General features: G+C 38.8%; 1 protein-coding gene across 8 annotated transcripts in view; it reads left to right on the top strand.

Moving 5' to 3' along the window:
- The window catches only part of RALGAPA1 (Ral GTPase activating protein catalytic subunit alpha 1), a 132,364-nt gene that overhangs the window by 112,578 nt on the left and 1,810 nt on the right, over positions 1–17,976 (top strand). For 4 of the 8 annotated variants that reach the window (XM_066553058.1, XM_066553053.1, XM_066553054.1 and 1 more), the window contains 2 exons: positions 6,307–6,431; positions 16,730–16,844. In XM_066553058.1, the coding sequence (XP_066409155.1) occupies positions 6,307–6,431; positions 16,730–16,844 (240 nt within the window). Of the gene's footprint in view, positions 1–6,306; positions 6,432–7,055; positions 7,087–7,265; positions 7,512–16,729; positions 16,845–17,976 lie in introns of those variants that run through there. The other 4 variants (XM_066553056.1, XM_066553051.1, XM_066553057.1 and 1 more) reach the window with 3 other exon arrangements.

The following is a 17,976-nucleotide window of genomic DNA, read 5'->3' as shown; positions in this document are numbered from 1 at the left end:
AATATTGACAGTCTTTAAGAAACACAAAAGAACCCAGACTGACTTTGAGATATCAAGGTGACTTGAGTAAACAGAAGATGCAGCTGGAAGAAAGAAAACCCTCTTTATTTGCATACTGCGCAAACTAGATGTGGAAATTACTGAAATGCAATAAATAGAGAACACCATGATACCACTTCTACAGAGTCACTTTTCAGAATAGACAAGAACTTTAACTATTCCTCTCAGTTGATACTGATCACCCACCTACATACAAAATGCTGCTACTTGCAGGGCTTCCAGCCCTGGATCAATAGCAGCCCAACTTACATCCTTAACTCTAAGAGCAAACAAAGACTACAAATTGCTGTGACTCAGTGTGAGTTCAGCTGGTGTGACAACCACTGCACAGTCTCTTCTTTTAGAGTGAGATTTCCCAGAAAAAAAATTCCATTTCTGTGATGTGTGGGGGTTTTGTCTTGTCTTCCTGTGTAAGTCAAATTCTGCTGGGACTAAGTTTTCCTTTCAGCTTAAAACCTTGATCCTAACCTGTACTTGTTATCTTTATAGGGGACGCCATTCTTCTTTCGCACTTTGATGTAAGGAATTAAAATTTACCAGGAAAGATGTGCCAAATAAAATCAATTCTTTCATCATTTTAAGTATCTCAAACTGTAGCAATTTATTCTGTGGGGTTTGCACACCTTTTCAGTCCAGGGAGCAAAAAACTTAAAATCTCCTACCAACATATGCTCTTCCCTGTGCTTCACTGTTTCTTTTTTAACTTTGGTCCCTAATATCCTAGGAGCATTTTTGTATGTTGACCATACTACAAATTTGGGGGTTTTTCCTATAAAAAATGATTGGTGCTTCTAAATTTGCTGAGGAGGAAAATGTAATAAACCAGAGTTCCTTCTTGTATGGCTTTTCTTAAAATATTATCAATCTCTTTTATGTAAATTGTGTATGTATGCAATTAAAAACCTCTTGCAAATGTCCATTTATCCTTACAAGAAAGTATCTCTGGGAGTGGGATTTTCATTTTCCAGGTAAGGGTGGAGCAGCAGTTCAGTTTCTGCTTGTCTTGAATTATTTTCCAAATGCCTGGCAAACAAAGTCATACTCTCCACAATCATATCAATATATATTGACTTCTTAGGTGATTTTGCTAACAGTTGGAACTGCCAGGGATGCAGCTGTACATGTATTTCTGAGAGGAGTTTGTAATTTAACCTGAAAAAAATCCATCTTGCTATTTGGAAATGCATGTTCTAGCTTTTTTCCTAAGAGGTATTTCAAGACAATCATTACAACCCTGTCTTTTTTTTGTAGCTCTGGAACCAAAGCATCTACATACCAATATGCAGTTATATCATGGTATACTGCACATGTATGCTACACATTTATACAAATACATAAGTATGAGGAGGGAAGATTTATGAATAAAGCTTTCATTAAAGTGTCTTACTTCAACACTGCTGGAATTTTTCTTTCTTTCATAAAATAAGATTTCTTCTTAATCACAGGAAACATAGATGCTCATCTTTACAGTCTAATCATTATGGTACTTTCTGGGGAGAGTCCCTGAATAGGGACTTTCCTCTCTGTGCTCAGGAAACATTTATCAAATGGTTTTTGGAGCAGGCAGTAGAACTTCTTCTCCAGCCCATTTGAGAATCTAACACTTAGTTGTTCTGGTAATAGATTGATTACATAGTTGTGAAGTGCTTTATCCTTAAATAAACTCTTGGAAATCTTATTCCATGTTTAAACTATTTTTTCCTTCATTTTTTTCCAGCTTCAGGTTAATGTCATTTTAGGATTGGTATTCCATCAATGACTGTAGCAGTAGTCATCCATCCACTCCTTAACGAAAAAATACTAGATGTATTGTAATGCATTTTAGTCAGCTGTAAAACTGAGAAGTGTGAAGAATGGAAAGAAAATGTGTAGTCAGAATGACACAGTAAATTGTAAAAAATCAATAATCATAGTGAAGGGAGAGTTTGGGGAGGAAATGTTTGTGGACACTTGTGGAGACCTGATGCTACACATAAGCCACATAGAAGAAAGTACAAAAGTGTCTTTCCAAAAGGTCAAGATTAGTGAGAGTGACTGCATTAACTGACTGGAGGTGAGTGGTTTTGGTAAAATGGATGGAATAGGTATGGACTGTAAAGTTCAAATTAGTAGCCTGCATTTGCACTAGGGAGTGGCAGACTGATGGCAGTGTCTGAGAGAATGCACCATCTAAGTACTATATCCAGAAAGTGGATTCTTCAGTGCTCTGAGTAGATTATAAAAGCATTAAAAATGCATTTATTTAGGCCAGAGAAAAGGATATGGCAGTAGCTGAGATGTGAGGTAAGAGCCTAGGTAATTTGTTCAGATATATGGCTAGAAAAAGTTTTAGCTTAGATTATGCATAAAGAGTCTGCAAGATGTAGATGTATTTTGCCATAGGAATCTAAAGCTTGGAAGTGATACAATCAACAGAGATGGAGAGCTATTAGGTGAAGACATGAAATGATGTTTTTCAGAAAGATTGGGCATAAGTAGGTGATCTGACAGCCAGGCTTTCAGGGCTTGTTCTCAAGTGCAAATCAACAGGTCTAATAATGGAAAGTACAGTATTTTCAAATAATAGATCTTTTCAGATAATTATTAATAGGAATAATTACAGATTTAGAGAATAAGTAAAATGGAGCCTAATGTAAATGAAATATTGGCTGAAGTGACTACAACCTGAGTGACCTATAAAGATATGATTCCTAATTTTCTTCTGGTACTGATTCTATTTTTCAGAACTTGTTCTTCTGGAGAAGTATAATGAAGTAATTCTTTTTTTTTTTTTGTTATGTTTTTTGCAGTTATGCATCTGCAAGTTTTTAGCTGACACATTTGGGTGAATGCCGGCCATAATTAATGTATATCGTACATTTTTATTCATTCTGTTTTGTTCCAGTTAGCACCTTCTTCAGAAGCAAACAGCTCACAATGCTGTTGTTTAAGTGTTTTGTCACTCTCTGTGCCAGTCTTTCTCCATTGGTTTGTCTGTGCATCCTTCCCATTCCATCTTAATTGCTGATGCCAGTGGCAACATCCACTCGAAGTAAGAATACAGCTTGCATTGCCCTATTATTAGTAGCCATTGAGTTTGTATGTGCCACTCAATCTGTAAGTGCTAATAAGTCTTTCCTAGAGAGCAGTGTTTTAAAGAAATAAATGTCTAGCCTATTAGAAGTAATGTAGAAATTAGCTACCATGGGTTTATGGTCACTCTTGCAGACAGTTGCATTCAAATACAGTGTAGAACTAGATTATCTTAGCCACAAAAGCAAATAGAATTGGAGTTTCAAAATAACTAGGGTGTTCTCAAAATATAAATTACTAGAAGATAAAAGTATCTCATCTCTGCAGTCTCTAATACAGAAACAGAGTTCTTCTGAGGAGAGTCTGTAATTTCTTAGTGCAGAGTAGAGCAAGCTTTGGATTTGGAGTTTGCCTCAGATTTTTTTTTTTTTGTTTTTAAGGTGGATTAGGTTTTTAACAAGCTGCAGATGGTTTTGTGGATTGTTAGGATGAGCAGCAACCCAGCTAGCTGAATTACTTTTCTCTTGGTGTACTAAGTGTGCATTTGAATTAGACTTGTAGAACTGATATAGGCATATCCTCTTCACTGTGTAACAAAAACATCATTATTGTCCTCAATCAGCATCTATCTCAAGACTTCTGTATTTGGTTAGGAGATTTTACCAAGATTAGAGAAAAAGAATGTCCTTGTCATGTTCAAAGCAGTAACTTTCCTTCATTTTGCCTTATTTATGTATAAGCTTTGGATATAATAGGATAAACTAAAAGGTTTCCTTTAGAGACCTCTGAAAGTAGAGCATTTTAAAAGCAAGTAGGTGTCTCTACCCTACTTTTTCATGAAGCATTTTACCCATTCAAGCAGACTTTCAAAAACAGCTTGTTTTGATAGCAGCCTGCTCTCCTGTGGGCCTTCAGCCTTTGCTTCCTGGCAGCACCTTTGGTGCGAAAAGAGAGTGATCAATTGGGAGACTATCAGTGCCAGCATGCATAGAGTGATAAGTTAACACACCACTGGGAATTTCTAGGGCCCACCAAGATACTTCACTTCTAATGTGCTAACAAGCTCATTTTTCTACCTCTTGCCTCTTCAGTTATTTTTTTTTTCTCAGAAGAGCTTAGAAGTTGAGTGCATCAGGCATAATGAAAAGCTCTGTAGGAGGGAGAAGCAATAACCCCATTTTTCCCTTTTCAGCCAAATAGAAAATTAGTTTCTGGTAATACACAAAGGCCAGTATTTTTTGTGCAAGGGGCACTGCTGTGAATCAAAGGACTCTATTAACTGCAGAAAATTCAGCAGCTGTGAATCTCCCCCAATGAAAAAAAGTGCTTTTCAACAAGTTGTGAGATACGTAGTATTATTTAGACTTCAACCATCAGTTTCATCCTCTACCACTTATACATAGCCTCTTAAAAACTGTGCTATATTACTGTCCTCTGTTCAGGCTCAATACTGTGTTTATCCCCCAACCTAAGAATTGTTACAATGGGAGATTTTTATGTTTTCTCTTGTCCCAGTGCTTCTATTTTAGCTTCTCCAAACTGGGGCTTCTGCTGTGGTTCAGCTGTCTCTGGATTCAGAAAGAATTCAGAGTACAGATTTTGGAGGGAAAACTGTTTCCCAGTTTCACTATGTAACCTAGTTATGGTCCAAGGAAATATTATAGAGATAATTTTATTCACTGAAATTTGTTTCTAGATAATATAGTCTCTATATTTTTTCATGTTTAGATAGACTGTAAAATCTACAGTAAATATTGTACAGAAAAAATTGCAAAAAATGAGTAGGAAAAGTTCTGTAATTGTAGAAATGTAGTTTTGTAAGACAATATGAAGATTATTGTTCCTGTCTTTCATTGGGTGTTGGGAATTTTATTGCTTATCATAACTGAAAATAGTATCATTATTTTAAATCTTATCTCTAGTAATTAAAAATGCTTATCATGTGTAATACATGAGTTTCTGTGTTTGGATTGCTAAAAAATATGTGCAATGTGAGTATTATCTCCATTTCACAGGTGGTGAAATTGAGTCAGAAAGATAGGTTCCTCCCTGTCCCAGATTCCCCCCAAAAGAGCAGCAGACCTGAAATAAGACCCCAGAATTTTAAAGAAACCTATTTTGAGTGCATTCCTCCACAGCATGCTGATTTGTTTTGGGGTATTTTTTTGGAAAACAGAACTATGTAAGTAGAAAATTGTCTCAATATCTGCAAATAAAATATGAAAAAAAAGTGGGCACAAATGTAAATGTCAGGGAAAATTTTTGATCGTTCTGTGTTTGTGTAAGATAGCTGGAAAAGGTTTCCCTCATTCAATATACTGAGGCCAGCTGGAGGACTCTGAAAGTTGTGTGAGAAAAGGTTAACTGATTTCTCAGTTCAGCAACTATACAACATGAAGTCAGCATGGTGTTTTTTCTTGATAATTGTATGTTGCTGCCTGCTGCTCTACATTTTGACAGCCATTTCCATAGTTGCTTTCATGAACAGCAGAAATATTCTCTCTTTTTCTCGCTCTCTCTGTGCTTACAGCACAATCGGACCTGCTGGAACAAGAAGTGTGGAGAGGGTTCTTCAAAAACAACAACACTTCAAGATACCAGTCTCCTGTCAGTAATATTGGAGAGGGAAAACACAGGAAAAAATAAGAAATACAGTATTTTACTATCAGTGCCCTGCCAACACCCTGTTAACCAGTATTTAAGGGTCCTGTGGATTCTTTAGAGATGTTCTTGCTTATTTTAATGACATAATTGAGAAGGTGTTTTTCCCAATGCTGAAATTTCACTATATTTGTCTTAAATGTGTGTGTGTTTAGGGATTATGAAAGCTGTTTATTATGGAAAATTGCAAAGTAATTTGTTTTGTTAATGCTAAGGTATGTCTTATGCTACATCTCCTGAAAATTGAAATGTTTTTATATTTAATTGTGACCGGAATACAGGCAAATTAGTTACTTAAAAGTTGTTGTTATTTGTAAACAGTTTCAGGAAGTTCTGCATCAGACATGAATACAGTTGAACCATAAGGTTTACATTAATCATGTGTATCTTACACTTAATATTATGTCAATGCATCAGACAATATCACAGTCATATAAGGAATTAAAAATAAGTGTGTACACTGAAATACATGACAGGTATTTAACAAAAACAAAAATTCTGAATTACTAGGCGATGATATTTAGCAGTTACAGTACATGATATAAATTCATCCTTAATTCTTGGCTAACTCAGCTACGAGGAGAGAGCGCGATACCTGCAAACAATTGTTCAACATCACCTAGAGCCTACAACATTTGAAGATTTTGCTGCTCAGGTTTTTTGCCCAGCACCTTATCACCATTTGCCCTCAGAGACGGGTAAGAAATAACAAGCAGTTCTCATAAAATCTTAAACTTGAAATGCAGTATCCTTACTTATAAAGACTAAAAATTCAGACCTTTGCACATCATGAAGAGTTACCATTAATTGGAAAGAATATACATGTGTTTGAGAACGTGGGCAGAGTTGACTTTAAATCTTCCTTCTGTTTTCTGGCACCATAAGCCAATACCTAGCATTAAGATTTGGCAAGATGCTTTAATATAGCAGCCAGACCCCCTGTATTTTTATCACAATCCCCTGTATAAAGTCTGCTTGGAAACATTGGTACTGTCATCTAGGCTGGCTAAGGTAGAAACATTTTTAAGTGCACCTTCTTCATAAGAAAGTTTCAAGGCTCACTACATGTTTAGAATGTAAAGTTTTAAACTGAAAATCTGAGCCTTGCAATCTTAATTTTGTTCCCATGTTATTAATCACAAAGTTGGTTTTAAGGTAGTTTTTACTTTCCAGTAAAATACCTGTTTTATAAGGGGATGCTGCATTTTTTTGTTACTAATAAGAAAATCGGTAAAAGAAAATGAGTAACTCAAGGCCTTCCTGTTCTGACATTTCTTGAACTCCTTATGATTATTTCATTATTTTATTTCCCCTCTTTTTAGATCATTAAATATCAGTTCTGTTTATCTGAAGGTAAGACAAAGTGTCCAAAAAAACCCTTTGTTCCTCTTACTTTTACTAGAGCACTAAGCTTGTAACCAAATTGTATGCAAACTTTCCTTGTTGCCCTTGTTCACACTAAAAAGAATTTCACACTGATTGAGAAATGACCACTTCACCTTCTAAAAGTTTTAGTCTTTTACTAACCTCAGGTCTGCATGAAGCACTAACACTGGTTCTGGGATTAAGGTAACTAATGATAGAGACAGTTGTTGAATGAGTAACACTTTATTGTGTTGACCTTTGTTTCTCAGCATGAACAAGTAGTACTGGATGGCAGTGGTGTGTTTTGTACTGTCTTTCATTGATGTTGTAAGACATTCTGCAGTGATAACCTAGGAGAGATGGAGAAGAAGAATGTGTAACACTTGAAATCCCCTGTTCAGAAAAATCTTATTTAATGATAATCAAAGTGCTTCCATGGAAAAACTTGTAAATCTAAATGAAATAAATTTTGTAAGAATAGTTTGACAAGTTGTTATCTGAAAATTTGTTTCTCACTTCCAAAATATATACAGAAATTAATTATGAATTATGATATTTTTTATTATCAATTAAGAATTATGATAGGACTACAGAAAGAATGACTGAGAGATGTTAAAATGTTGAGGCTCCTTTACTTTAAAATACAAACAATAACTAGAAATGAGGTGCAGTTTCAAACTATAAAAAGTGGTATAATTATGCTAACAGAAATAGTTGAGACCAAAGGCAAACAAAATTAAAAGTAAGTAATTTAATTAAAGCAGTATCAAAATTAGTAACATAATTTAAAGTATGAAAACATTTGAATAAGAAAAATCTGTAACTATAAATATTAAAACCAAACAAACATTAAAAACAATAACGAGATATACCAGTCCTTGCCACATTTCCTGTCAAGGGACCTAGTGAATATTCAGCACCAGACACTTTTGTATGGCTAGTATATATTCTATATTCTAGTGCACTTGTTGAAGTTCTGCCCATTCATTTTAAGAGTCTCATTCCAAGCCAAGTTGTTCTGCCCTCTTCCTCTAATTCATTCTTTCAGGGTGAAGCAAGACTGCTTTTCTGCTAGTCTGGGGCCTCAGAGTACACTTCTGTACAGCGGCAATTCCTGTATTCTTTTAAAATTGGTATTCTCTAGCATGATCTGAAAGGAGATTATGATTTTTAGAAACTTGGCTTTAACTTAACCTTTCTATCAAAGTTAATAATCTTCTGTAGGAATCTCATTAATAGGAGCTTGTGATGTGTTTCACATCTGCACACAAGCATGTGTGTGTCTGCCTACCATGAAACATGATGTCCTGTCCTGGGAGCCACATTCTTCTGGACCTTGCACTGTGCAGTGGAAGTGACCGAGACATCAGTGTCAGGAGCAGCCAGAGCTTCCTAGGACAGACGTGCAGCACAGTGTGACCCAGCCTGGCCCCACCTCTGTCTGACTGAGCTTGCATTTCAGCCAAGAGAAGCTGGGGATGCTCTGGCAGTCCTGCTTGCAGCCTGATCCCTGTTCCATCCCTGCTCCTGGAACTCTGATACTCAGCTCCAGCACAGAGTGCCTGGAGCAGCACTGAACCGTCTGCCCCCAAGCTGACTCTAGAGGGCACAAACCCCAAAGCCTGAGGCAGGTATAAAATAACACTGCCAGAAAGGTCACCCCAGGGCTTGGGGTCAGCCTGGAAACCACTGGTTTCCACTTCTAGCAGAGGCAGACCTGTGAGCTACATTGCTGCAGATGACCCAAATTTCTGAGGGACTGTGATCCCAAAGAAGAGTTCACCAGCAGTGCTATTGAAAAAATAGATACCCCTAAATTTCCAGGGGCCCTGCAACAGGTGGATTTCCTAAAAGAGGTGCAGAGCACTGAACTGTGCCAGGATTACACACAGGAGTGGTGCTGGAGTCCTGCCTGGGAATCCACAAGCATTTATCACCCTCAAGGTGACTCAGACAAAACCTTGCAGGCTCCCAGCCAGATGTCCATGTCATCTGAAAATTTCTAACCAGCTTCTAAGAATACATCACATTTTTTAAATACAAAATATTTCATTTATGTATGGGGCTTCTTTTAATAAGAAGTTATTGACCAGAAGAACCTAAGAAAAAAAAACCCCACATTTTAGATATTATAGATATAATTATTTTATTGGATCATGATCTCAGTGATTACAACTTCTGAATATGTTTAATTTTATAAAGTACTCTCCTTTTTTTGAAAATACATTTTTTCATCTAAGAAAGATCTTGGAAACTATGAGTCTGCTACAGCCCATCACCAGTTGTTACCATTTTGTTGTTGTTGTGATCCCATTGGCCATTTTTTTTCCATCTGAGCTATGAGAATAAGAGCAAATAGAGAACACGCCGTTCGGTAACAAACTGTGTTTTCTCAGATGGACTTATTTTATCAAAGGCTTAGACATCAGCAAAAGCTGTTTCCTTTTTTATTGTGACTGCTCTTCAGTACAATGTGATTGTGGCAGCTGCCGTTTTATCTAGAAGCTTAGTTTGCCCTGTCAAAATATCTGACAAGTCCACCTTCCCATGTGTAGGAACCTGACTAGTGTAATGAATGTGTACGTTTAAAGAAATTGAGAGTTACCTGTACTTCATCACAGAATGCAATTTAGTTGCCTCTGTGTTTTTTACCTTGTGCTGTTTCTGTTACATTGAGTAACTGGAAATACTCTGCTAAATAGGGTAACACGTCTTATGCAGATATTGAGTGAACCAGATCTCTGTGACAACAGAATAGGTTGAAGGAACTGTCAATGATAAGCTCAATTATATTGAAGGGCATATTGACCTCATGATGCTAAGATTCTGATCTTTTAAAAGTACTCATGTCTTAGGTTCCTTTTTCTGTCTTCTTTTGTTCCCTTTCTTCCTACTAAGACTAGCACCTTATTACAGTACATTTCTGAAGAGGCCCCTCTACATTCATCATAGTATATTCCTAGCATCAGACTTTTTGGTCCCAACAATCATTCCTGCATTTTCAAGCCTGCATGCAGAACAGTTCTCCTGCCCCACTCTCAGAGTAAGACTAAGTGGGTTGTCACCGTACAGTCAGGGAAGCAGGGGAATGTAAAGGTAATGATGCTTTCAGCCTTGCACAATTAAACATCTAGTTCAACAGCTTGTATTTTCTACTACTCCTTCCTTGCTGTGAAACATTGAAACTAATAACCTTTTTGGCCCTGTACCACCCCTTCACAGGTGAGAATGATAGTGATTTTGTCACTGTAGCAGGATCTGAGTCACACTTGGTGCTGGTGGTTTGTAATTGGAAGTGAAGCTGAAATACAGAAGGGAGGGCTCTTTGTCTAGAAGGGTTGGAAGAACTTCTCATTAGCCTTCCTCCAGTACATACTTAGGATATTTCTTTTTCATTCCAAATCAGAGCAAAACCTCAAAACTTAGTGACTTTTTCCAGAGAATTCATATTGGAATGGCTGAAGCTGAAACCTTATGCACTTCTGAACTATTGTGTTGTCATCTTATTGCAAAAGTTCCATACCTTCTTGGTCATTGCTCATAGGCAGCTCCTCACAGCACGGACACCTTCTTCTTCACAGTACAGCCAACAAACTCCAATTCCTCCCTCACCCAGCTAACCCACTCTTTTGTAGCACTCTTCTTCTTATTGGACACAGCTGTGGCCTATTAAGGGCAGGCCTGTTCCTAATCATTGATGATTAGTGCAGCTGCAACTCCTCAGGTGTGAGACTACCTTCTGCACTATCTTTATTTTCTTACATTTCTATCCCCCCACACTATTGTCCTAAAGTCAACCACTTGGGTGAAGGTACACTCAGCACTTTGAGATAGTAAATTCAGTGTGGACTGCTAGAAACCCAAACAGATCAACTTTCTACATTTAATGAAATGGGTCTACTGAAAAAAATAGTATGATTTGTTCAATTAAAAAGCATCCCATGCATACACGCAAGGGGACAAAAAATTTTAATCCTGACATTTTCTAGTTTTTTAATTTTTTTACTTTATTTTCTTGTGACATTTGCCTTGTGTAATTACTTCCATTTTTGTTTTAAAGTATAGGGCAAAACAGAATTTCTAAAACACTGATTAACAGCCCCAGGATACATAAGCAAACTGCAACCTCTAGAATGACCACCTCCTGCAGACTGAAATAGGACATTAGTTTGTAGGAATGGTAAGCTCTCTTAGCTCTGCCTCAGTCTCCACTAGTGGAAAGACTGAGAATTTAGCTAGAGGGTTTCTCTGGTTTTTGGCAGAGAGAAATAGGCTTACCTTACACACATAGTTCCAGCTAGGTTCTGAAGAGCATTCTTCACTGGACAAGGTCTTGGCTGATGTTTTGCCAGAAACTTAATCTTATTTTGCTGTCTTCTTTCTCATGCGTCTTAGTTCTCTCTCTTCTACCCAGTTCTGGTCTCCCAGGTCTTTAGACCATCTCACCTTTTTGCCTTGCTTTGCAGCTGCTTTTGCAGTCTTTCTACATCTGCTTCTCTCTTCCTTTCCTCATTTCACAAAATCACTGAAAGACATAATTGACTTGATTCTAGCAAGGCTGCTAAGCATGATGGACAACTTGGCCAGATTTGGACTGAAATACATAAGAGCGGCAAAGGGCACAAGCTGTACAAAAATGATTGCCCTCTTCCTTTAAGGTCAGGTGGGACATGCTGAAGTATCTCAGAAGACCATCAAAATTTACCAAAATGCACAAATTATTTTCCCCTATGGTCACTCACAGACATAGCACTTGGGGCAGTGCTGATCCAGACAATGAGGTGTGATAAAGCCAGAAGAACTGAGAGTAGTCTTACCACGCAGCACTTTCAGGCTTCTCCTTTGAAAGTCTGAACTGATGTGCAAGATTAGTCATGGCAGTGCATGTCTTCTGATACCTCCAGATTCCTCCTGCTCACCTCACTTCTAATTTAGTCTGTGTGTAGTTAGGATTCCATTTTAGATTTGAATATTGATTTCTGAGTCAAATAACTAACATACTATCATTAGAAGATACTAAATTTTTCAAATGGACTTTGAAAATGTCGCATTTCAACTTTGTTGACCCACCTCCTTGTTCAGAAGCAATTGAAATGGCTTTGCATTATGGCCCCAAAATATCATAGCTGATCAAGCTATGGTATTTGTCACTTGTCAAATCTAAGAGGAGAAAAATATGGATCACTTCCTGATGTTTTCTGCCTCTTAAAAATCCAAAGACATTTGCTTTGTTTATTTTTTAGCTCTTTCTGACTCCACATCATTTGTCCATAAAGCCTTCATATATAACCCTATTTTTATATTTTGGATAACTAAATATATTGTTGTTATGGTTTAAGAATGGTACTTTCTAATTCAGTATTCCCACCGAGACCACTCCAAATCATATGCTGGTAGGTCACTCCCCCTTAGCAGGCTGGAGAGGAGAACTGGAGACATTAAAGGCACAGGTTGAGATAACAATTTACTGGAAACAGCAATAAGATAGGAAAATGAACAGCAGCAACAACAACATCAATACCAATGACAGAAGGTACAAGAAAGAGGCAAACAATTCTCATGGACACAGACACACCGCATTCCTGACAATATCCAACTGCTCCTTCTGCCATGCTACACAGATCTGTACACAGATCTGGAAATGAGCCCTTCCCCCATCCCTGGCAAATGACACAAAGTTGCATAGAATAACCTATGTGTCCTGGCCGTGCTGCCTTCTGGCTGCTGCAGAAATCAACCCTGTCCTGGCCAGAGCCAGGACATTTTCCACCCCTTATTCTATACCATCTCCAGTATGCCCAGATCCTGCACCTTCTGACTATTACGTGTATCTTCATATCTACATAAACACGAGTGCCATTTCCATGGGCAATGACCATCCCTCCAAGGTGTCTGTTGACTTCCTTTAATTGATGACTGTGGGTTCAGTCCATCCTAGATATCTTCCAGGGCAGGAGGATTGGTGTGCTGTCACATGGTTGCAAGCTGCACCAGGAGCTCACAATTGGAGCAGTTCATACTCACTCTCCACGGTAATTCTGGCATACAGTGGCAGTGCCGTCAGCAGCCACTTCTATACAATTCAACATTTCAGACTGTTCCAACCCAAAAATCAAATTCCCTGGAGCTACACATTGTGTTTCCCTGTCCCAAGTGCACCCATGTCCTTGAGCAAAAACAATCCCATGGATGGGTTTGTCTTTGCTTGAGGCAGGATTAATCCAAACTGTCTTCCCTAACACATTTCTCATATGCTCCACAGGGTCTTTATATCCATCTGCAGTACATTGAGGTTTTGATTGGGCAGGGCAAGCAAGGTAGATCCTCTAGTATTAACTAACCAGGGGGCCTGTGCTAAATGCAGACCCCAGTGCTGAAGGTCTCACCACCCCATTGCTTTCAATGTGGTTTTTAGCAGTCCACTGTACCATTCCTAATTGCCAGAGACTGGTGCAGGATAGGGAATATGATGCCCCAGGTGTCTATGAGGATATTTTTTAAATGAGTCCCATTGTCCAACTCTGTTCTTTTGGGGGTGCTATGTCACCACATGAGCTGTTTCCAGGATGGTGTTCTGGGCAGTGATGTGAGGCACAGGGTGTGTCCCAGCCATCCACTGTTGTCTCCATCATTGTCAGCACATAGCACTTGTCTAGGCAGATTTGTGGGAGTGCAATGTAATCAAACTGCCAGGCCTCCTCACATTTTTATTTCAACCCTCGTCCCCCACACCATAGAGGCTTTACCCATTTAGCCTGACCAATTGCAGTGCATGTTTCATGGTTTTGGATAACCTGGGATACAGTGTCCACTCCTCAATCACAAGCCCATCTGGATGTTGCATCTCTTCCCTGATGACCTGAGGTGTTAGGGGCCCACCAAGTCAGAAATCATTCACCCTTATGTTCCAGTCCAGATCCACCTGAGACACTTAAATCTTGGCAGCCCGATCCACCTATCCGTTCTTGAACGTTCTTCAGTAGCCCAACTCCAACCCCCCCATGTAATCAGCTACCAGAAAATGAAGGATACGCTCTCCTCACTGATGGTTCCTAGCATTTTCTAGGGATACATAAAAAATGGAAGGATGACATGTGGAGTCCTACATGGCGAGTCACAGAAGCTATTGAGGGACAAGGTAGATCAAGTCAGAGTGCAGAGCTGAAGGCCATCCAGCTGGCCTCAGGTGAATGAGAGGAATGGCCTCTACACTGACTCATGCATGGTGGCAAATGCTCTGTGGCTACAACAGTGTAAAAATGGTGATTGGCAGTGCAGAAGGAAACCATCTGAGCCACTGAACTGTGGCAAGACATCACTGCCTGGGTAGGGAAGTTGGCTGTAAAAGTACATCATGTAGATGCACACACATCTTCTGTATTGCTCCTCTCTGGAGCTGCCACAGCATTCTCCTTGCAAATATTCTGTCACTTTATCAGGCTTGTGTAGGTGAACTGCTAAATCATTGGAGAAGAGAATTTCCCCAAAAACTGGCCCATTTTCTCCCATATTCTATGCTACTCATGACCATCCACCCTCAGGGCAGATTTCTGAATGACCTCCCGAGAAATCTCTGTCCTGACTCTAAATATGGTATAGACTGCACTGAGAAGTGTCAGACTTAGCAACAAAAATACGCTTTCCTTAACATCCAGCAGGAATTTAAAATCCTCAAAAGCTGTTTTAAGAGGTCTGAAGGAGGAAAAGGGGGTGAAAAGCTGGGAAAATCATCTTCCCCGTTTCCCCCCACAGACTAGATGTGATTATTAATGGGCCCCCAGAGCTAGTGCCTGAGTAAGGATAGAAGGGAAACACTGCATACACATCCCAAATGACCTTCATTGCCCTTTATTTTACCATGTCATAAACTGATACTCCATAGTACAGCAACAAAGCAATCCTAATCCCTCTCCCTGCTCTGAAAAAGAGCACCATTATGAGCACATAGTGGATATACAAAAACATGTACAGTGTTAGTGGATATACAAAAACATGTACAGTGTTAGGTACCACACCCACACGAGCAGACCAAGCAACATTGCGACCAGTAGGTTTGGACCTAATGCAACAAATCAGATCAGATTAGATCAAATTTGTTTTCAACTCACTCTGGACGGAACTGTTGTTGTCTCAACCCTTGGTGCCTCACACTGGGCACCAAAGAAGGCTGTTGTGTTTTAGGAATGGTATTCTCCAATTCCATGTTCACACTGTAACCATGTGCTGCTCCAAACCATGTGCTCTATCACTCCCCTTCTCCTGTGCAGGCTGGAGAGGAGAATTGCAGGCATAAAAGGTAAAGCTGAAGAGATAAGAACAATTTTTACTGGAAGCATCAATGAGATAAGAAAACATACAGTAACACCAACAGTGCTAGAGGGTACAAAAAAGAGGCCAACAGTTTGATGTAGGAGGCGAACCGCCCCACAGTAATACCCAACCACTCCCTCCACCACACTACACTGACCCAGAAGTGAGCCTTTCCCCAGAAAATGGCACAGGATGGTATAGAATAACCAGGTCCTAGCCATACCCCCTCCTGGCTACTGCAAAAATTACCCCATCCTGAACAGGACCAGGACAATTGTGGAGAGAGATAAAGATAATAGCAGTTTATACTGAAAATTTTAAAACTCCAAAGGGGAAGCAAAATCTGCAAAATTTTTATATACCATATTTAAAATCCACATGTTTGTATGAGCGTATGTATGTATATATATGCTTATCTAAAATCCAAAGAAATTTAGTTACTAATTAATCTGTTAATTTCTGTCAGACTTTAAAACTATTTTAAGTGCTGTTGTTCTTCACTCTTCTGGTGTGGTATGTTCAGATGTGAAAATCACTTTACATGACTTCTGTTCTTCAATAGCTCTAAGTTTCTTTTTAAAAAATGTTGTTATATGTGAATTTGTGCTTCTGTCCACAGGAATTAGAAACAAAATTTTAAGCTATGACCGGAGTAATACTTTAATTGAAATAATGGGGCAGACTGAGGTTTTCTTTATCCAACAACCCATGATAAAATTTCACACTAGGGTTTAACCCTTCAATGCAGACTAGCTAGCTTAAAACTAGCTGCTTTTGCTTCATGATTTCAGGAGTATCATGTTAAGACTGGCTATAATTTTAATGTATTCAGAACTGTGAAAGAGCTGGAGAACAGAAGCCATATATCGAGTTGCCATTTGTTTTTCCTTATCAGTTGTGTGTATGTGTGTGAGTATTTACATGTTTTCACAATGTTAAGCAAGCATTTCAGACAGTGTTTAGGATGTATCTCAGTTACTATTAATAAGGTTGTTGGATCTGGATAATGTTATAGAATTCTTTTCTTTCTCTCTCCCTTCCTTTTTTTTCTTGTAATGCTTAGTTGGTAAGTATGATGCCGTATTTCAGAGCTGTTGCTTCATTGCACATAACTAACTCATCACTCTCTTTAACCTGTAGCATGAGCAGCAATTGCATAATGAAATTCGAAATTCCGTTTTCTGTGCTCATCTGTTAATACCCTTCAATCTCTGCGGTTCGTGTCTCATGTCTCACACCTGTTATCTTTTATCTTTTCTCCTCCCCCTTCCTCACTTCTTTCCACTCCTCCTTCCTCATCACTTCTTCATTCTCAACAAAGAAAGAAATGCTGTGATATTTCTTCTCCTTCCAAAACCTCCACTAGAAAGCATTGGCCACATCAAGGTAAAGGGCAAAGGCTTGAAACGGAAGGTCTTTCACGCTAGCTGTGAATGGTATGCTGTGCAAAACAACAACGGTTATTTTCTATTCTCTAATTTCCACCATTTGAAATGCTTTAATTTCTTGTAAAATCAGAACAAGATAGAATTTCAGAAAATGCGAATGCATGCTTCCCTGCTTGCCTTTTTCTATAAGGCACAGTGAGTCAGGCATTATCATGCTTTTCCAGATTGTTTGGCAGTGAAGTACCTAGTTCATGAACAAAATTACTGTCACCAGCTGGGGAACAAATAACAGCCCTTTCTCTCCCCTGTCACTCTGATGGGTCATGTCAGTTTGAAGATAGAAAGTACTGTGCTCTTGCTCTGGAGCAGGCAGGTGAGGTACCAGGCAAGAACAGCCAGATTGCTAAATACCACAGGTTTATGACAATCTTTTAAATTTGCCCCTAGATTTCTTACCTTATGACCTCACTTGATTTTAGCGGAATCTTTCAAGATAAATCATGACCAGTTTTGAATGATTTTTCCACCCTTTATTTGTGAAATGTATACTGAGGCAGAGAGATCTTCAGTTCTGATTATTGCATTATTATTTTAAAGAATTACCAGTAATAGCATGATGTGGAAGAAATAGCAAGTGATTTCTGGCTTACTGCAGTCCACAGGGGTTTCTCCATTGACACCTGCAGGACCAGGCTTCTGTCTCTAAATTATATGGGTTAGAAGCCTTCAGAGGCAGCTGTGGTAGTTGAGTTCAATCACACTGTCAGTGGCTGTAAATGGCTAATGAAAATGCAGTTTAGTTTTATGGATGGGAGTTAATAGTATTAATTTTCTATAGCATGTGAAGGAGAATGTAACTTTGATTTCATATTTTCTCCTTTTCCTTTTGTATGTCTATGGAAGAAGATTTGGAGACAGGCTGTTTGTAGGAAAGAGCTCTGTCCCCTTGCAGTGAGGACTGTGGGGCCACTGGAGCATAGCTCTGGGCACTGGGCTAATGAATTACATATCATTGTCTCAAATTCATCTTGTTCCTTTTACAAAGAAACGTTAACATATAGTGCATCCAGTTAGTACAATCTGTTCAAGCTTCTGCCTTGTGGGCCCTGTAGGAATTTGCCTTTTGAAGCACAAACTAAAGTTGGTATGGGAGAAGATGTTTTGCTCTCTCAGTTGGCCC

Source organism: Molothrus aeneus, chromosome 6 (assembly GCF_037042795.1).
Source record: "Molothrus aeneus isolate 106 chromosome 6, BPBGC_Maene_1.0, whole genome shotgun sequence".
In the NCBI taxonomy this organism is placed as follows: domain Eukaryota; kingdom Metazoa; phylum Chordata; class Aves; order Passeriformes; family Icteridae; genus Molothrus; species Molothrus aeneus.
The sequence above is the reverse complement of the archived record's forward strand: the minus strand, read 5'-3'. Positions and strand labels throughout refer to the sequence as shown.